Source organism: Entelurus aequoreus, linkage group LG21, assembly GCF_033978785.1.
Source record: "Entelurus aequoreus isolate RoL-2023_Sb linkage group LG21, RoL_Eaeq_v1.1, whole genome shotgun sequence".
Classification (NCBI taxonomy): domain Eukaryota; kingdom Metazoa; phylum Chordata; class Actinopteri; order Syngnathiformes; family Syngnathidae; genus Entelurus; species Entelurus aequoreus.
The window spans coordinates 25,397,264-25,419,640 of record NC_084751.1 but is presented as its reverse complement, the minus strand read 5'-3'; the positions used below and the strand labels follow the sequence as shown (position 1 = coordinate 25,419,640).

At 40.1% G+C, this 22,377-nt stretch overlaps 1 protein-coding gene across 8 annotated transcripts in view; it reads right to left on the bottom strand.

Moving 5' to 3' along the window:
• LOC133638549 (CMP-N-acetylneuraminate-beta-galactosamide-alpha-2,3-sialyltransferase 1-like) overlaps nt 1-22,377 on the bottom strand; it is a 143,222-nt gene that overhangs the window by 16,556 nt on the left and 104,289 nt on the right. For 7 of the 8 annotated variants that reach the window (XM_062031267.1, XM_062031265.1, XM_062031272.1 and 4 more), the window contains one exon: nt 299-562. In XM_062031267.1, coding sequence (XP_061887251.1) covers nt 299-547 — 249 coding nt within the window. In that variant the 5' untranslated portion in view covers nt 548-562. Of the gene's footprint in view, nt 1-298; nt 563-2,699; nt 2,734-22,377 lie in introns of those variants that run through there. The other variant, XM_062031271.1, reaches the window with a different exon arrangement.

Sequence of the window (22,377 nt, the reverse complement as noted above, 5' to 3'; positions counted from 1 at the left end):
TCCGACTGGATTGTCCAATGTAAGTCTCAGACTGGATTGTCCAATCTAAGTCTAAGCCTAGATTTGCCCAATTTAAGTCTAAGACTAAATCTATACAATCTAAGTCTGTGAGCATGAAGTGATGAAGCTGCTCAGATCAGAGGCCAAATGTCTTCAAAGACAAACGTATACTCCAGTTGCGGTCGATGAATGCCCTGAGATTGAATGCCCTGAGATAGAATAACCTGAGATAGAATAACCTGAGATTAAATGCCGTGAGATTGAATGACCTGATGAACGACAGCATCCATAGACTTACCCTCCACCGGTAAAAATCTGACTCAGAGATTGTGTCGCCCTTGGACAAGAAGGGCTTCGGCGACACGGCCAAAAGTTCTTGAATGTCCTTGTTGGTGTCATTCAAACATTTCTGGCAGTTGCATGACTTCAACTCAAGCCACTTTTCCAGATACAAGGACATCTTATTCCATTTGGATATAGAGACCATACCCAAGGCACACAGACAAAGTACGACCACCAGGGCCCTCCTCTTCCTCACTCTGACCATCTGGGCAACGTGGGCCTGCAAGACACAATATGGTTCAAGGAAAATTGCACTTTTGGGGAATTTTAACCATAATTTACAATCCTAACGTGAGACAATAACACACATGCATTTCCCCTTTCTGTGCTTTCTAAATAGTAAAAAACCTGCTAGCACTAAGTGGCCAACAATGCAGATAATGGGGATTCGCCTGTTGCACATATAAAGCACTCTAAAAACCTCCAACAAGGTTTTACATACACACTGTAAGTCTATGTGTAAAATATTAAGAGTTATGTTCATGATAATATTTACGTATTTTGCTCATTTTAAGTGTTATTCTAACTTCTTTCCTGGGCGTGTTAATTTAGCTACGATTGCTACTTACGTCAACAACAACAACATTAGAGAGCATGTTTGCTGCCACTAATCATGGCAGACCTCGTGAGAGCAGCCGTCAACGGCTACTTTAGGACAAATGAGGATTCAGAAATGAGCGTCAATATTCGGGTGCATAATGCATCTTGCCGAGTCTTCATAGCAATAGGCTGAGAGTCAGTATTGACTGCCTTAGTCGGTCCAGAGTTTTAGTTGGTAGTGTGTGGAATTCCAAAGTTGAGCAATTTCTCTGTAAACTGTCACAGCCTTCTGGTCTACATGTAGACTCAAAGGTGCTACAGCAGCAACTCCGTAGCTGGATTACCTCTTGTTAGTGGTCTCTACACCAGAAAAGCAGTTCCTCCGTGCCAGCGCTTACAAAAAGGCTATTTAACTGATTATAAGTCATTTATAGACCCTTTGTCAGCACTTATGATCCAATCCAATTTGTTCCATCAGTAACGTCCGCGTTACTATACTGAAAATCCAGTCCACGTTTTCACTGTTACCTTTGCGAGGTCGAGCCAGACCGCGGTCGCACGCCCTGCGGTGTTTACGGAAGTAAACTCTTCAATTCTAGTCGTCTCAGTACTGGCGCATTTGCGGCAATTTCAAGGATTCTGTGCAACATTTTCTGAACCGCAGAGAAGATTATGGTACATTTGCCTCGATGTCTCCTCTAAAGAGCACGTTGGCGATCAGTGGTGCAACATTGTTTGTTCCTAAAACATTATTTTTGCCTGTTTCTGCTATTTTGTCAACTGTTTATTTTCCATCCGTCTATTTCGGTGAATAATATACTTCAATAATATATATGCTAAGCGTCATCATTATTCGCCATAATGCGACCAGAGCGCGGGAGACTTCACACTGAAGTCGCATCATAACACTCTGTTTGATTTGTAATATTAAAACTCATAATAATAACAACTATAATAACGCAATCAACAGGGAAACGAATGGCAGCAAGAACTGAGGGCCTAGTGCCTGCTTCTGTTAATCAGGCCCCTACCAAGTCAGTACAAATCACACATAAGAAATTCACACGTAATGTACTTGCCATTGTTGAAAATGTCGCCACTAAAGTGTTTGTAGATTCTGGTTCAGACATCTCTCTCATCAGTGAAGCATTTAGACTGTCCATTTCCTCTTTGAGAACCAAAAACTTACAGCGACCCCAAGTTGTTCCTAGAGCTGTCACTGGTGACTACCTGGACAAATTGGGCACCCTCACTATGAATATCAGACTTGGCAGTGAGATGTTTACACACACTGTCCAAGTAGTCAGAAATGTCCCACAGCCAGTAATACTTGGCTGGGTTTTTTACTGGCACACCTTGCTGTTTTGGACTTGAAAGAGGCTCTCCTTAAAGTAGGTAACCAAGATAGTGTCCCACTTCTCAGTGCTACTGATATTACCCCTTTGTGTTGCAACACCATTACTGTTACGCCATTCATTGTGCCAGCTACGGTACAACCTACAATTAGTGGACCTGACTTTGAGGCTGACTACACTGGAGTTATGGAACCAGACCCGCCTACTGGCCAGTGTCTAATGGTCGCACACTCTGTAGCTCTAGTCCAGGCAGCGATGACTTACATTAAGAGTTATGAACCCTACTACCTCTGATTTGCATGTATAAAATGGCACTAAACTTGGTGACCTATACCCCATAGGCCAGGACGAGGGAGATGACTACTCTATTGTTGAGACCAAGGTGGACGCAGTGACAACACTAGCAGAGTCACCTGAACAGCAGGTCCTGCCAGACGTTAATATTGATGACTCAGCACTTACCACAGAACAGCGACAAAAGCTTCAGACATTACTGTTATCCCATTCTGACGTCTTTAGTACCCATGACCAGGAGTGACTTAGTTAGGCACAATATCAGGACTGGTGATACCCTTCCCATCAAGCAGAGAGCCTACAGGACGTCGTCCAACATCAGAGCGGAGATCGACAGGCAAGTCCAGGAGCTTCTGGAGTAAGACATCATCGAGGAGAGCAGTCCTGATGCTGAGTCTATCTTGGTCGTCCCCTGTTGTTTTGGTGCGTAAAAAGGATGGCACCTACAGATTTTGTATCGATTACCGGAAGCTCAATGCCGTCACCATCAAAGATTCGTACCCCCTTCCACGTCCGGCAGAGGCCCTCGACAGCCTGTCCGGGTCCTGTTGGTTTAGCATAATGGACTTATCCAGCGGGTATGGGCAGGTGGAACTTGAATCATATGACAAAGAGAAGACAGCCTTTAACAGTGGCAGCTGACTTTTTCAGTTCAAAGTTATGCCCATGGGACTGACAAACGCTCCTCCCACATTTCAAAGACTAATGGAGCTGGTCCTTCATGGCCTGCACTGGAAAGACTGTTTGATATACTTGGACGACGTACTAGTCTTCAGTCGGACTTTCAGTGACCACATGCAAAGCCATGGTGAAGTTTTTGACCGGTTTCGCACAGCTGGTCTCAAACTAAAAGCCAAGAAGGGCCATCTGGCCCAAACTGAAGTAACTTTCCTTGGCCAAGAATTTGGAAAAGGTACGTAAGTGGCCAACACCCAGAACAGCCACAGATGTAAGAGCATTCATTGCACTGTGCTCTTACTACCGGAGGTTTGTCAGGAACTTTTCTGTCATTGCTGCTCCATTGCACTTATTGACTCATAAGGTTGCTATTTTCAAATGGACAAATGAATGTGAAGACGCGTTCCAGTCGATCAAAAATGCTCTCACTAACCCACCTGTTGTAGCACATCCAAACTTTCTCCAACCTTTCTTGCTATACACTGATGCGTCACTAGAGGGCATTGGTGCAGTGTTGGCACAGCGTCAAGACAATAGAGAATGTGTTATGCCTATGCAAGCCACACCCTGAGCCCTTCTGAAAGAAAATGGTCTACTTTTGATCGTGAACTTTTTGCAGTTGTTTGGTCTGTGAGACAGTTTAAACACTTCCCTTCAGGCAGTTTTCTTTTGTGGTGATAACAGACCATAAGGCCGTCCTGAGCATAAATAAATCCCCAGTGGACAACGACCCTACCGGAAGACTAAGTAGATGGGTTCTAGAATTATATGTCTATAATTACACCATTGCTCACAGGCAAGGTAAACAGCATGACAATGCTGACGCCCTATCTAGGCGTCCTAGCTTAGACAACAATCAGGACGAAGCGGTACAGTGCGTTACTGTAGTGGTCACTGACGCAGACAACGACAATGTTATTAATCCTGACATTGGCAACAGTCCGTCTATTGACCTTTTACTAAGACAGCAACGCGATGAGTGCCTTAATACCGTCATTTTGTGGTTAAATCACAGTGCCAGTAGACCCCCTATTGGTAAACTACGACATTGTTCCTCTTCACTACGAAAACTGTGGCATGAGTATTCCAACTTAAAGGCCTACTGAAATGAGATTTTGTTATTTAAACGGGGATAGCAGGTCCATTCTATGTGTCATACTTGATCATTTCGCGATATTGCCATATTTTTGCTGAAAGGATTTAGTAGACAACATCGACGATAAAGTTCGCAACTTTTGGTCGCTGATAAAAAAGCCTTGCCTGTACCGGAAGTAGCGTGACGTCACAGGTTGTGGAGCTCCTCACATCTGCACATTGTTTACAATCATGGCCACAAGCAGTGAGAGCGATTCGGACCGAGAAAGCGACGATTTCCCCATTAATTTGAGCGAGGATGAAAGATTCTACCTCACCTACCCCAGGTACACCCTTACTACACGATTGACATATGCTTTGAAAGATGCAGCTAAAAATTCTCCAGCTAGTAAGATGCATCAGGAGTCCCACTATGACAAAAAGGTTGTATTTCACCCTCACAAGCCATGGGATCTTGTCCTCCGGGATGACCCGGCTAAAAAAATAAAAAAACTGGCTCCTAGATGGAAAGGGCCGTATGTCATTTTGAAACATATGACAAAAGACGGACATCCTGGTGTGACCTATGAGATCACAAATCTTAGGCTCAGAAAATGAATAAACTGGTTCCTATATGGAAAGGGCCGTTTGTTATTTTGAAACATGACAAAAGACGGACATCCTGGTGTGACCTATGAGATTACAAATCCTAGGAAAGCAGATTCACGAGCATGGATAGCACACCACAACAGTACAGAGGAACTCTGCAAATACTGCAAAATGATGGACAGACAGTTCCACCTGGATTTTTTGATGCTCCTCAAATAGCCTCTCCCCTTACTGCTTTGTCGGGGGCTTTGCCGTATTGTCCATCGAGTTCCCCACATGTGCCTACGCAGACTGTGCGGACATCGGCAGCACCTGCAGTTGAGACTACTCCTCAGGATGCCCCGCCGTCTCCCGGTCCTTCTGACCCCCTGAATCACTGGCCATGTTTCGGTCCCCTCTACCCTTGCCAACTTCCCAGTTTCTCAGCCTGTTGTGTCTCCCTTTGGGCGTGTAATTCATCGGCCGATTAAGTTCAGAGACTTTGTCACTGAAGGTTTTATGCATATGTGAAGTATGTTTTGTCTGTTACATCATACTGTGTTTTGCATTACTGTGTGTACAGTATGTTTTGCTGAATCGCAGACAGTGTTATTTCGCATGTTTGTGTATTATATGGTAGATGTTGGTATGCCATGATTGCATTCTGCACTTTTGTGTCCATATTTTTTTGATGTTTCGCCTTGGTTTGTTTGAAATGGGGACATTTTATTTGTTAACATAGGACGACTGTAACATTTGATTTGGTATGTAATTCTTATTTATGTATGTAAAATCATTTGTTAGACAGGAATTTATTTACATATTATTGCTGAGCCGGAAGGCAAAGCTCTTAATTTACCGGTCGATCTACGTTCCCATCCTCACCTATGGTCATGAGCTTTGGGTTATGACCGAAAGGACAAGATCACGGGTACAAGCGGCCGAAATGAGTTTCCTCCGGCGGTTGGCGGGTCTCTCCCTTAGAGATAGGGTGAGAAGCTCTGCCATCCGGGAAGAGCTCAGACTAAAGCCGCTGCTACTCCACATTGAGAGGAGCCTGATGAGGTGGTTCGGGCATCTGCTCAAGATGCCACTCGAACGCCTCCCTAGGGAGGCGTTTGGGGCACCTCCGACCGGCAGGAGGCCAAGGGGAAGACCCAGGACACGTTGGGAAGACTATGTCTCCCGGCTGGCCTGGGAACGCCTCGGGATCCCCCGGGAGGAGCTGGACGAAGTGGCTGGGGAGAGGGAAGTCTGGACTTCCCTGCTTAGGCTGCTGCCCCCGCGACCCGACCTCGGATAAGCGGAAGAAAATGGATGGATTATTGAGTCACATTACTGTTATTTTTAAAGTAACACATTTGTTGTATTTAATTTTTATATTTCTACATTTCGTTCCTACCTATTGTTTCCGGGGGCCCGAATAGGGAACGGACAGAGGAGGAGATTAGAGATAGGAAAGAGTTAGCTACGGTGTGTAGTGAAGCATGTTTAGCTATTCCTCGTCCTGCAGGGATGATACTTGTAAGAAACTTACTTTATTAGTCGCCATGGAGACGAGGATTAGTGATTTAGAAGTAACTACAACACTGCAGACTGCGGATGGACTTTAGCCGCTAGCTAGCTAGCCATGTCTTAAAGCACCTCTTCCTTAGGGTGTTTCAGTGTTATAGCTTCACCTTTATCTTTAGTTTTTAAGCTAAAATGCTTCCGTTCTCCCTTTTCTGTCTACACACATTGTCTGTTTGTAAGTACACCGTGATTGTGCGCTGCTGAACATGCTCCTCTGCTCGTAAACCAGCAATGACACGACGTGACGATGATGGGGGGGTCGGAGGATTGGGGGACCGGTACTTTTTAGAGGCGGTATAGTACCGAATATGATCCATTAGTATCGCGGTACTATACTAATATAACTATGTAATTCTTATTTATGTATGGAGTTCATTTGTTAGACAGGAATTTATTTACATATTATTGAGTCACATTACTGTTATTTTCAAGTAACACATTTGTTGTATTTGAAGTTATTTTATTTTATATGTTTCCACATTTTGTTCCTACCTATTGTTTCCAGAGGCCCGAATAGGGAACGGACAGGGGAGAAGATAAGAGATAAGAAAGAGAGAGCGGGAGTCGGAGAAGAGGTGACGGTGCTGTGAGTACGCAAAATAAAGTGGAGTGCCTTTGTGGTGCTTTTACTATGAAGACAACAAATCTATCTTCGAATTAACTCAACTGTAACCCGCCTTTAACCCGCAGCCGTCGAAGTTGGTTAGAGAACAAAACATTAGGGTTACACTAATACCGGTATACCGTAAAACACTAGTTGGTACATGTCAGTTTATTTCAAACATGCATACAATACAATTACAATGTAATGCATCACATATTTTCTCTCAAAAGTGCAGATTTTAACCATTGAAATAATTTATATAGTTTGAAAACATCAAAGTGCCATATTGAAGTGTTTATTATGTTGTATTATGGCCAGGTAGCCCAGTTAACTGCTTTTATTATGCTGTTTTGCAAATCTGTGTCACGTGACTTCCAACTTGACACCTGATTGACTGGTTCTGAGACAGGATCGATTGTTTCAGCCATATTTTAAGTCTTGCTTTTTGAAGCAGCAAATTTTTGAGCACAGAATTTTTTTTAGAATGAATTTTTATACACTGATTTTTGTATTCATTGAATTTTTGTACAAATAATTTTTTACAATGAATACTTATACACTGAATTTCAAAACACTGAAATGTTTTCAATGAAATTGTGAGCATAATTTAATGTAAAAAAATCAGTTAAAAAAATTCAGTGTGAGGAAAAAAATATTTTGTAATAAAGACACAAATTAACCTCCATAAAAGCTAATAATCAATGAATGAGTTAAAAAATGATTCATTGATCCTTCACAAGTATGACTCTTGATCCCTAATCAAGACGCAGGAGTGCAGATCACTGCTCTGACATACTAAAAAAAAAAAAAAAAAAAAAAAGAGCTTTGTTACGAAAGTAAATGGAAAAGACATGAAACAAATAAACAAAGTAAAAACCTGTAATGACATTTATTTCTTTATTCCAAACTAAGTGGCCTACCTTTTTGAGCCCAACATCCCTGATCTCAAACAAAACCTGATGCATATATATATATATATATATATATATATATATATATATATATATATATATATATATATATATATATATATATATATATATATATTAAGGGTGTAACGGTACGTGTATTTGTATTGAACCGTTTCGGTACGGGGTATTCGGTTCGGTTCGGAGGTGTACCGAACGAGTTTCCACACGGATATATTAAGTAGCGTACCGCACGTTGTGTAAACAATGCCCACTGAGGCACAACACACGGCATGCTAGCAGCGACCGGGCTACTACAAAATGCAAAAAGCCAGAGCTGGAAGACCCTCCTGCATCGTTAAGATCTCCCGTTTGGGAACATTTTGGTTTCGCGGTGCGATACAACAATGGATAACATCGCTTCAACGAAGAAAAAAACGAACAAACACAGCTCCCACCGCATTCAAGCAGCCTCTCCTCGGCGAGTCAGGCAGGGCTAAAGCAATAACAAATGTTTTTATAGCAGCAGATTTAAGACCATATTGCATTAAAAACTAGATTTTGACCCACTTCTATGGTGGAACAACATCCTTAGTATATATATATATATATATATATACTGTATGTGTATACCGGTATGTATATATATATATATTAGGGGTGTGGGAAAAAATCGATTTGAATTCGAATCGCGATTCTCACGTTGTACGATTCAGAATCGATTCTCATTTAAAAAAAACAACGATTTTTTTTAATTAATCAATCCAACAAAACAATACACAGCAATACCATAACAATACAATCCAATTCCAAAGCCAAACCCGACCCAGCAACACTCAGAACTGCAATAAACAGAGCAATTGAGAGGAGACACAAACCAAAACTAGTGAAACAAAAATGAATATTATCAACAACAGTATCAATATTAGTTACAATTTCAACATAGCAGTGATTAATAATCCCTCATTGACATTATCATTAGACATTTATAAAAAAAATAAAAGAACTATAGTGGCTTACACTTGCATCGCATCTCATAAGCCTTAGAAGCATTAAAGATAAGCTGACTCAATTTAAGATATTGAATAGATTGTATTTTACATCTTCTCAGCTGTTTAAAATTGGTGTAGTAGATAGCAAGTTATGTATGAAGTGTCGGGCAGCAGAGGCAACTCTTGTTCATTTATTGTGGGAATGTCAGAGAATAAAAGAGTTATGGTTGAAAACAACAAAAGAAGCAATCACAGTCCTTAATATAAATATCCCAATGGCACTGCAAACTTGTATTCTTGGGGATCTCCATCAATTTAGTAACGTGTCATCAAAGAGTAAAAATGCATTTCTTTCAATATGCATAATAACAAAAAGGGTAATATTAAAAAAATGGATAGATGTTGATAGTCCAACTCATACTGACTGGTATACACAAGCTATGGAGATGATATCAGTAGAAAAAACGGCATTTAGTTTAGATAATGAGTCATATATTGGAATATGGGATCCATTATTTAAATTTGTTTTAACTATTAAATGACCTAAAATATGACTTATTATATCATTGTGGAAAATATTGGACAGTGTGTTGTCAAGTTTATGAGATGCGATGCAAGTGTAAGCCACTGTGACACGATTGTTCATTTTTTGTATTTATTTTTTTAATTAATGTTTGTAATAATAATATCAATGAGGGATTTTTAATCACTGCTATGTTGAAATTGTTACTAATATTGATACTGTTGTTGATAATATTCATTTTTGTCTCACTACTTTTAGATTGTTCTGTGTCATGTTTGTGTCTCCTCAATTGCTCTCAATTGCTCTGTTTATTGCTATTCTGAATGTTGCTGGGTCGGGTTTGGTTTTGAAATTGTATTGCATTATTATGGTATTGTTGTGTGTTGTTTTCATTAAAAAAAAAAAAAAATATATATATATATATTTTTTAAATCGTTTTTGAATCGAGAATCGTGTTGAATTGAAAAAAAAATAGATTTTGAATCGAATCGTGACTCCAAGAATCGATTTTGAATCGAATAGTGGGACACCCAAAGATTCACAGCCCTAATATATATATATATATATATATATATATATATATGTATATATATATATATATATATATACAATTTTGTGGAATAGCCTTAATTTCTAAGAACAAGAATAGACTGTCGAGTTTCAGATGAAAGTTCTCTTTTTCTGGCCATTTTGAGCGTTTAATTGACCCCACAAATGTGATGCATGTGTATATGTATATATATATATATATATATTTATATATATATATATATATATATATGTGTGTATATATATATGTGTGTGTGTATATATATATATATATATATATATGTATGTGTGGGAAAAAAATCACAAGACTATTTCATCTGTTTCATGAGGGATTTCCTCAATCCTGAGGATTGAGGAAATCCCTCATGAAACAGATGAAATAGTCTTGTGATTTTTTTCCCACACATACATATATATATATATATATATATATATATATATATATATATATATATATATATATATATATATATATATATATATATATATATATATATATATATATATATATATATATATATATATATATATATATATATATATATGTGTGTGTGTGTGTGTGTGTATCTACACAGGGTGTGTGTGACGCGTCTAGTGCAGTAGAAGTAGAGAGATGTCTGTAGATAGTGCATGTTGCTTTCTGCTTGCTACTCTCTGCTTACAGCTACCGCCGCCAGCTAGCCCCCTTCGGGGGGTGAAAAGAGGAGCCGAGTGTGTATGTCTCCTCCTGCTGGTACAAAGCCTCTCCACCACCAAGACTCCTTCAGTGCCTCCTCGTGGCCACACACGGATAAGGGTCTTTGCAGACTAAACTGAAGGGGATCTCGGAGCAGCAGTGGGCCCCAGAGACGTGGCGTATAGGCCCACCTTTGTGTGGAACACGGCCTGACGCCCGTCAACCCTGCCCCAACTATGGGTAAATAGCCCCATTGCCTTGTGGGTCAGCTTATTTAGGCAAAGGCTAAGGGAGCACACCCTGACAGAAAAGCAATGTGCTGAAGGCACCCCACAGCCATGTGGGTAAAACCGGGAGGCAGTATGGCTACGGGAGTAAACCCTAAATGAAAAATCTGTGCTCCGGGGACACACACATGGGCAGGTTTCCAGCAGACCGGATCTCTGGCAGTCTCCTGCAACTGCACTCACCTGAAGGTCGTCTCGAGTTTTTCTCGTGCCACTGGAATATGGTTGGTGTGGCCAAGATTGTGGGGGAAGGAACTGTGCGCACCATCCCTCACACAAATACACTCTTTGCGCAGGCTTCAGCTTCTTCCGAAAAGTCCTCTGGCGACAGGATAAAGCGACGGGGGCAGGTCAAGGATGTGACTGGGAGCTCCTAGCTTGAATCCTGCACAGAGGCGGCATGGGTGTGATGGTCGTTGTGAAGATTGGGATCAGGAACATGATCTTCCTTCGGCAGCTGCCCATGTGACTGAGCAGCCCTATTTAGGGTCCACACTGCTCACCCCAAATTGGGGAAGGGTCTGGAAAAGGTGACCCAAAAATTGTCTGTTCCTCACACCTGGGTGGCAAACCGCAGCCACCAAGGCATCCCCTACTGCGGTCGAAAACATAACAAAGGAAAGCATATGACTATACACCTGGCTACCTGGAATGTCCGCACCCTCCTCGACACGCAGGATGGGACGGAGAGACCTCACAGACGGACGGCGCTCATTGCACGAGCTCAAGAGATACAATGTCGACATCGCAGCACTCAGCGAAACTCGGTTGTCGGGTGAAGACTCCCTGACAGAAGTCGGTGAAGGCTACACCTTCTTCTGGAAGGGTCTCCCGGAAGGCGAACATAGGCTCCATGGAGTTGGCTTTGCTGTAAAAAGCAAATTACTCAATAACATCCCAGAGTCCCCCCAAGGCATCAGTGAGCGGCTCATGGCGTATCCCCCTGGTGAAAGGCCGGTTTGCTACGCTACTCAGTGCGTATGCCCCTACCCTGGATGCTGATAGCAACATCAAAGATGCCTTCTACGAGTCTCTTGCGGCTGCCCTATCCAGAGTCCCTAAGTCCGATAAGCTTGTCCTCATGGGTGACTTCAATGCCCGAGTTGGCACAGATGCCCAGCTCTGGACTAAAATAATCGGGCCTCATGGATCTGGGAAAATAAACAACAACGGCATTCGACTCCTCTCTCTGTGCTCTGAGCACCAACTTCTCATCACTAACACAATTTTTCAGTTAAAAAAGAAATACATAACATATTGGATGCACCCACGGTCCAAACATTGGTACCTGCTGGACTATATAATTACACGGCAACAAGATCGACAAGACATCTGCATAACCAGGGCCTTACGTGGGGCTGAATGCTGGACTGACCACCGGCTGATCAGATCCAAGCTGAGGATGAAAATCCGACCTCCGCACAAGAAACAGCAGCCAAGAAAGCGACTGAACTGCAGGGCCCTGGATTCTCCAGAGTGTACATCTCACTACCGCAGCAAGCTAGCTACGGGGCTTTCTACCTTGGAGGATTACGGTACCACCTGTGACATGGACAGTGAGTGGGCAAAACTGAGGTCAACATTACATCAAGCTGCCTCTGAAACCATCGGCTTTACTCAGAAGCACCATCAAGACTGGTTCGACAACAGCTCGGTAGAAATACAGGAGCTGCTGGACGCCAAGCGCAAAGCCCATGCTGCCCTGCTCTCCAACCCTCACTCTCCATCGCTCCTCCACCATTATAAAACAACCAGAGCTGAGACACAGAAACAACTGCGGTTCATGGAAAATGAGTGGTGGCTCAAAAAAGCCCAGGAGATCCAGGGATATGCAGATGCTAATAATACCTACGCATTCTACGCTGCTGCAAAATCCATCTATGGCCCACAAAAGCAAAGCATCGCTCTAGTAAGATCCGCAGACGGACACGTGTTATTCAAGGATAAACAACAAATTCTTGAGCGTTGGGCTGAGCACTTCGACTCACTGCTCAATAAAATAAACCCCTCTGATCCATCAGTGCTCAATGCACTCCCAGATCTCCCGCCTTCTCCCTTCCTTGATGATCCCCCCATGTTCAGTGAGGTCCTTACTGCAATCAGGAGCCTCAAAAACAACAAGAGCCCTGGCCCTGACGGAATTCCGGCTGATATACTGAAGAAGGGAGGCTATCTACTGAAGCGGAAGCTGTTTCACTTCATACTAGCCATCTGGCACAGGGAGGCCCTGCCTCAAGAATGGAAAGACAGCAACATTGTCACCATCTACAAGAAGAAAGGAGATAAATCATCTTGTGGAAACAGTCGTGGCATCTCCCTTCTCTCAGTGGCCAGCAAGGTACTTGCGAAAATTATGCTTTCTCGCCTTTCATTTTTAACAGAGGGCATCCTCCCAGAGACACAGTGTGGCTTCAGAAAGAACCGAAGTACACTAGACATGATCTTCGCTGCCCGTCAAATCCAGGAGAAATGCAGGGAACAAAACAACGACCTCTACATTACCTTTATTGACCTCACCAAGGCCTTTGACACAGTTGACCGTGATTTACTCTGGAGCATCCTCAAGAAGTTTGGTGTCCCCCCCAAGTTTCTCAGCATCCTAAAACAGTTTCACGATGGTATGCAGGCCTGTGTACTTGTAGGCAGTGAACAGTCCCCCTCTTTCCCAGTGAAAGTAGGGGTGAAGCAGGGGTGTGTACTGGCCCCAGCGATCTTCAATCTTTTCCTGGCAGCAGCCACACTCCTATTCTGCCAGTCCATCACAAAGGATAGTGGTGTCTCCATCGAGTTTCGGCTGGATGGGAGCCTATTCAACATCCGGCGCCTACAGGCAAAGACGAAGATATCAGGCACCAACATCCAGGAGCTGCAATATGCAGACGACTGCGCACTCCTCGCCCACACTCCTGATGCCATGCAGCATGCACTAGACACCATGTCATCAGTCTACCGCTCACTAGGTCTGGTGATCAACATCCAGAAAACAGAGGTTCTCATCCAGGAGAGGTCCCCATCCCCTACACCCCCTGTCTTTACCATCAGCGGCACACCCCTTAAACTCGTTGAGCAGTTTTGCTACCTCGGCAGTACTCTGACCCCAACATGCCAGATCGATGATGACATCCAGGCTCGTATCAACTCATTCTCCTCTGCCTTTGGAAGACTGCGCTCCCGGGTGTTTGAAAACAACCACCTTCGAACCTCAACGAAAGTGTCTGTCTACAGGGCGGTGTGTGTTTCAACTCTGCTGTATGGGTCAGAAGCCTGGAAAATATACCGCAGACACATCCGCTGCCTTGATGCATTTAACATCAGATGTCTCCAACGCATTCTTGGCATCACATGGCAGGATCGAGTTCCTCATACGGACATCTTACAGCGCACTGAGTCCATAAGCATAGAGGCCACCCTGGCACAGCGACAACTCCGGTGGGTTGGTCTCACCATCCGGATGCCAGGACACCAATTGCCTCGTCAGATGCTTTATGGTCAGCTCCTTTCAGCCAGCAGAAAGCCCGGAGGACAAAAGCTGCAGTACAAAGACCAACTGAAAGGGATATTGAAGAGGTGCAACATCAAACCCTACGAACTTGAGACAGCTGTAGCCAATCGATCGCTGTGGCGCTCGCTATGCCATGAGGAGTGTCGGAACCAACACCGGAGGGATCAGCGGAGGCGAAGACACCACCATGCAGTTCCAGAACCATCCCAGCCCCCTGATCCAGGCCTGACATGTCCCCACTGTGGCAGGACGTGTGGTTCCAGGATCGGACTTCATAGTCATATGGAGTGGCATCGTCGTCAGCAACGATAGCCACCGACCAGAGCAACAAAATGGAAGCTACGTCATCTTCGACTACGATGGACCGCCTAAGCAAGCAATATATATATATATATACATATATATATATATATATATATATATATATATATATATATATATATATATATATATATATATATATATATATATATATATATATTTGTGTGTATATATGTATATATATATGTATATATATATATATATATATATATATATATATATATATATATATATATATATATGTGTATATATGTATATATATATATATGTATGTGTATATATATGTATATATATATATGTGTATATATGTATATATATATATATGTATGTGTATATATATATATATATATATATGTGTATATATGTATATATATATATGTATGTGTATATATGTGTGTATATATGTATATATATATATATGTATGTGTATATATATATATATGTGTATATATGTATATATATATATGTATGTGTATATATGTGTGTATATATGTATATATATATATGTATGTGTATATATGTGTGTATATATATATATATGCATGTGTATATATGTGTATATATATGTATATATAAATGTATGTGTGTATATATATATATATATATATATATATATATATATATATATATATATATATATATATATATATATATATATATATATATACACACATATATATACACACACATATGTATATATACACATGTATGTATATGTGTATATATATATAGGAGATTAAAGACAACGCATCTCAGCTACAACTGGGTTCTATTAACACAGATACGACTGTATATACGACGGATACCGCCCTCCAAAATAGTTTCTCTCTCTTTGATGAAATAACATTAGAGGAATTGTCAAGATGTGTAAATGGGACAAAACAAACAACATGTTTACTTGACCCATTTCCAGGGAAACTTATCAAGGAGCTTTTTGTATTATTAGGTCCATCAGTGCTAAATATTATAAACTTATCACTTTCCTCTGGCACTGTTCCACTAGCATTCAAAAAAGCGGTTATTCATCCTCTACTCAAAAGACCTAACCTCGATCCTGATCTCTTGGTAAACTACCGGCCGGTGTCCCACCTTCTGTTTATCTCGAAAATCCTCAAAAAAATTGTTGCACAGCAGCTAAATTAACACTTAGCGTCTAACAATCTCTGTGAACCTTTTCAATCCGGTTTCAGGGCAAATCACTCTACGGAGACAGCCCTCGCAAAAATGAGAAATTATCTATTGCTAACGATGGATTCTGCAGCGTCATCTATGTTGCTGCTTCTTGATCTTAGCGCCGCTTTCGATACCGTCGATCATAATATTTTATTAGAGCGTATCAAAACACGTATTGGTATGTCAGACTTAGCCTTGTCTTGGTTTAACTCTTATCTTACTGACAGGATGCAGTACGTCTCCCATAACAATGTGACCTAGGACTATGTCAAGGTAACGTGCGGAGTTCCCCAGGGTTCGGTTCTTGGCCCTGCACTCTTTAGTATTTACATGCTGCCGCTAGGTGACATCATACGCAAATACGGTGTTAGCTTTCACTGTTATGCTGATGACACCCAACTCTACATGCCCCTAAAGCTGACCAACACGCCGGATTGTAGTCAGCTAGAGGCGTGTCTTAATGAAATTAAACAATGGATGTCCGCTAACTTTTTGCAACTCAACGCTAATAAAACGGAAATGCTGATTATCGGTCCTGCTCAACACCGACATCTATTTAATAATACCACCTTAACATTTGACAACCAAACAATTACACAAGGCGACTCGGTAAAGAATCTGGGTATTATTTTCGACCCAACTCTCTCGTTTGAGTCACACATTAAGAATGTTACTAAAACGGCCTTCTTTCATCTCCGTAATATCGCAAAAATGTGTTCCATTTTGTCCACTAGCGACGCTGAGATCATTATTCATGCGTTCGTTACGTCTCGATTACTGTAACGTATTATTTTCGGGTCTCCCTATGTCTAGCATTAAAAGATTACAGTTGGTACAAAATTCGGCTGCTAGACTTTTGACAAAAACAAGAAAGTTTGATCATATTACGCCTATACTGGCTCACCTGCACTGGCTTCCTGTGCACTTAAGATGCGACTTTAAGGTTTTACTACTTACGTATAAAATACTACACGGTCTAGCTCCATCCTATCTTGCTGACTGTATTGTACCATATGTCCCGGCAAGAAATCTGCATTCAAAGAACTCCAGCTTATTAGTGATTCCCAGAGCCCAAAAAAAGTCTGCGGGCTACAGAGCGTTTTCTGTTCGGGCTCCAGTACTATGGAATGCCCTCCCGGTAAAAGTTAGAGATGCTACCTCAGTAGAAGCATTTAAGTCCCTACTTAAAACTCATTTGTATACTCTAGCCTTTAAATAGACCCCCTTTTTAGACCAGTTGATCTGCCGTTTTCTTTTCTCCTCTGCCCCCTCGCTGAGTTATTCCGGTTCCGGTGACCATGGATGAGGTGCTGGCTGTCCAGAGCTGAGACCCGGGGTGGACCGCTAGCCTGTGCATCGGTTGGGGACGTGTCTACGCTACTGACCTGTCTCCGCTCGGGATGGTCTTCTGCTGGCCCCACTATGGACTGGACTCTCACTGTTATGTTGGATCCACTAGGGACTGTACTTAGAGGTATATATATATATACATATATATATATATATGTATATATATATATATATATGTATATATATATATATATATGTATATATATATATATATATATATATATATATATATATATATATATATATATATATATATATATATATATATATATATATATATATATATACTGTATGTGTATATATTAGGGGTGGGGGAAAAAATCGATTTGAATTCGAATTGCGATTCTGACGTGCGATTCAGAATCGATTCTCATTTTTAAAAAATCGATTTTTTATTTATTTTTTATTAATCAATCAAACAAAACAATACACAGCAATGCCATAACAATGCAATCCCTCATTGACATTATCATTAGACATTAAAATAAAAAAGAACAATAGTGTCAGAGTGGCTTACACTTGCATCGCATCTCATAAACTTGACAACACACTGTCCAATATTTTCACAAAGATAAAATAAGTCATATTTTTGGTTCATTTAATAGTTAAAACAAATGTACATCATTGCAAACAGTTGATAAAACATTGTCCTTTACAATTATAAAAGCTTTTTACAAAAATCTACTACTCTGCTTGCATGTCAGCAGACTGGGGTAGATCCTGCTGAAATCTATGTATTGAATGAATAGAGAATCCTTTTGAATCTTGGCAAAAATCTTACCCACACGATTATCAAATGTAATAGGAAAATTAATTCATACTGACCAAACTGGCTTCATGGAAGGTCGACAATCTTCAGACAATACAAGGAAATTGTTTAATGTTATTTACTATGCTAGAAGTCTCCCTTATCCCACAGCAGTATGTACTGTTGATGCGGAGAAGGCATTCCACCGTATAAACTGGTCATTTATGTTTTGCACATTATGTAAATTTGGATTTGGAGATCATTTTATACAATGGATTAAGATGCTTTATACAAGGCCCATGGCATCAGTCAAAACCAATAATCATATTTCAGAACCTTTTTTGTTAAAAAGAGGAGTAAAACAGGGATGTCCTGCATCTGGATTATTATTTGATTTGGTTATTGAACCCTTAGCTGCAAAAATAAGAAGTGAAAATAATATTCATGGTATAAATATTGGCTCTCAGTATAATAAGCTATCGATGTATTGTGACGACATAATTTTTTTACCTGTCACATGTTAACTCCTGTCTTCTTTATATCAATAATGTCATCACTGAATATGGCTGTTTATCAGGGTATAAAGTTAATTGGGACAAATGTGACATATTACCACTTAAAAAACACTGCAATAAATTACAAGTTCAGAACTCCAAAATTAAATTGTATTGCATTATTATGGTATTGTCGTGTATTGTTTAAAAAAATAAATAAATAAATAAATAAATCGTTTTTGAACCGAGAATCGTTTTGAATTGAAAAAAAAAATCGATTTTGAATCGAATCGTGACCCCTAGAATCGACTTTGAATCAAATCGTGGGACACCCAAAGATTCCCAGCCCTAGTATATATATATATATATATATATATATATATATATATATATATATATATATATATATACTAGGGCTGGGAATCTTTGGGTGTCCCACGATTTGATTCAAAGTCGATATATATATATATATACATACATACATATATATATATAATATATATACATATATATATATAATATATATATATATATGTATATATATATATATGTATTAGAGATGCGCGGATAGGCAATTATTTCATCCGCAACCGCATCTCAAAAGCAGGCATGTGATTTTTCCGTCTAAAGTCGGAATTCCGTCTTTTTTAATCTCGGGGAAAAAAAATAAAAAATCTCCCGTTTTTCCGTTTTTTTTTCCGACCCTAAATCAAGATTCGAGGCGTAGTTTATATTACGCCGTAGTTGATTGGTCGATATGTTCCTTGTGACCAATCAGGACATCTGTTATGAATGATGACGTTAATAATGTCATCATTCATAATGGTTACTACGGCCATTTTCCATATGTAAACAATGTCGGTTCTCGAAAGAAAGGACGCTTTACGAGTAAAATAAATTGATAAACATGTCAAAAATAAGTTCCGATGGGACTGGATGGAAAGGGAAATCACTGATACTGTTGGGAAGAAGGAAGTTACGACTTTGTTCGGTGGTTTTATTCGGAAAATCGATCGTCCCGGAAAGGTTTTATGCACGTGGTGTCATGATAATATTGACTATGGATCACGAGGTTTCAAGGCTTTGGAAGTACATGCGAAACGCCAAAAACATATGAAACAAATTGAAGCAAGGAAAACGAACTTTTCACTAGCTGGTACTTTTGGATGTCAACCGAAAGTGAGCAAACCTTACGGACTTCATCTTTTGTTTACATCGACAACTGCCGTAGACATCGAGAGGAAAGATCCACCCACTTCAGTTGCAGACAGGGTTGTTAATAATGAGGTAAGCTAAAAAATATTTGTTTGCGAAATACGCATGTTTGTTTTAAATATTAACCAATTATTGCTTAGCGAAATATAAATGGGTTTTTCTAAAAATAAAAAGCCATGTGAAAATATATTATGAAATTACAGAAATTCAAAGAGTCGCATTATTGATTCCAGTTAACAATTTATTTGAAATACATTTGCATATAATACTATTTTGTAATATTATGTTCTTTTGTAGTCTGTTGAAACTATTGTCAGTGGTGTAACAATCTTGAAGGTAAATATTTTCACACTTGTTTCATGCAATATGTCAGTGTCCTCACATTATTATTATTTCCTATTTTCAAATATGAGTAAACAATACTAAACATGTTTAATTATTTTCATAAATGTATATCCTATTTTGGCGAAAAGAATGAAATGTTTACATTACATGAACTGAAGTAATGTGGTAATACTGTAAATAAACTGTAGATAATAACACTGATCAATGTGACACCTGTGGATGTGAAATGAACACAAGATGTAAATATTAGTGACTAAATACTGTTGGGACTGAACCATATACAGTGATTCATTAGGATAATTGGGTTATGTATGTTCTATTAATGATGTTTTCATGTCTTTAAACACTAAAATATTTTCTTCAAATGGTGCTGTCTTTGTTAATTTTAGCATGTTAAATTGGTGAAAAACCAGGAGCTTCCCTTGAACCCCCACCAGGGCGCCGCCCTGGACCTGGCTGGGGGCTTTCGTCCCCCAGACCCCCGGAATTTTTTTCAGTCTTTTTCATTGTGGTCAAATCACATGCCTGCAAAAGTCGTCATCCACCCGTCATCCACCCGAACCAACATTTTATCAAAACCACACCCACCCGCCACCCACCCGTTGTTATATATCTAATATGGACGATGCAAGGCATTAGTGAGGTTAGAAAGCAACATTCTCAAACAATGGCAATAAAACTATTCTGATTCTGATTAAAGAAAGGAGACTGATCCAATGTAGCAGAGACATTCAATGCGTGCCACGCATGAATATCTCTTGGCCACGCATTAGTGGCTGAGATAAATTAATGCATGATAATATTATTTATCATTATTATAATATTATTGTCATTTCCATTAAGAAAGTGTTGACTATTGTTGCCAATGCCCTCAGATCAGGAGTGCGTTCCTCACACTTTGTGTGCGCAGTTGCAGCAAGCAGAACGATGCTTTTAAGAAGTTAAAAAAATGTTTTAGAAAGACAAGGTCTATATTTTCGTTAGGTAAAAAAAAAATTCTGAATTTATTTTAATGAAAATTAACTTGTTAACGTTATAATGCTCAAATAGGGACGAGGGCGGGGTGCACAGTGAAACAGTGAACAATTTCGCGACAAAGATTAACCTTTATTGATTGATCTGCAGCCATGACAAAATATCAGACAATCTCCAATGTCAACGACAGGCAGGAAAATAAAGATAAACACATAGCTTATGTTGTAGGCATAGGCATAGGCTCATACGTTTTTAAGTTGAAATAAAAAAATAATAATAATAATGTGCCTCATAAGCCTTAGGCTGTCAATCACGCGCACAAACTTAAATTATACAATAACATATGTATGTCATCCCTATTTAAACAAAAATGAATTAAATAATAATAATTGAATTATAATGATCCAAAAACGGTCGCGACAAACAAAGCAGGCTAAATGGCCTTACATTGTAGCCATTGATTGATTGATTGAGACTTTTATTAGTAGGTTGCACAGTGAAGTACATATTCCGTACAATTGACCACTAAATGGTAACACCCGAATAAGTTTTTCAACTTGTTTAAGTCGGGGTCCACTTAAATTGATTCATGATACAGATATATACTATCATATATACTATCATCATAAAACAGTCATCACACAAGATAATCACAATGAATTATTTACATTATTTACAATCAGGGGTGTGGGCGGGGGGGGGGGGGGGTATGATATGGACATCAAGTAGTGGACATAGAGAGAGAGAGAGAGAGAGAGATCAGAAGGCATAAGAAAACGTATCTGCATTTGATTGTTTACATTTGATTATTAGCAATCCGGGGAGGGTGTTAGTTTAGGGTTGTAGCTGCCTGGAGGTGAACTTTTATTGCGGTTTTGAAGGAGGATAGAGATGCCCTTTCTTTTATAACTGTTGGGAGCGCATTCCACATTGATGTGGCATAGAAAGAGAATGAGTTAAGACCTTTGTTAGTTCGGAATCTGGGTTTAACGTGGTTAGTGGAGCTCCCCCTGGTGTTGTGGTTATGGCGGTCAAGGAAGTAGTTTGACATGTACTTCGGTATCAGGGAGGTGTAGCGGATTTTATAGACTAGGCTCAGTGCAAGTTGTTTAACTCTGTCCTCCACCTTGAGCCAGCCCACTTTAGAGAAGTGGGTAGGAGTGAGGTGGGATCTGGGGTGGAGGTCTAGCAGTAACCTGACTAGCTTGTTCTGAGATGTTTGGAGTTTAGATTTGAGGGTTTTGGAGGTGCTAGGGAATCGGAGATGCGCTT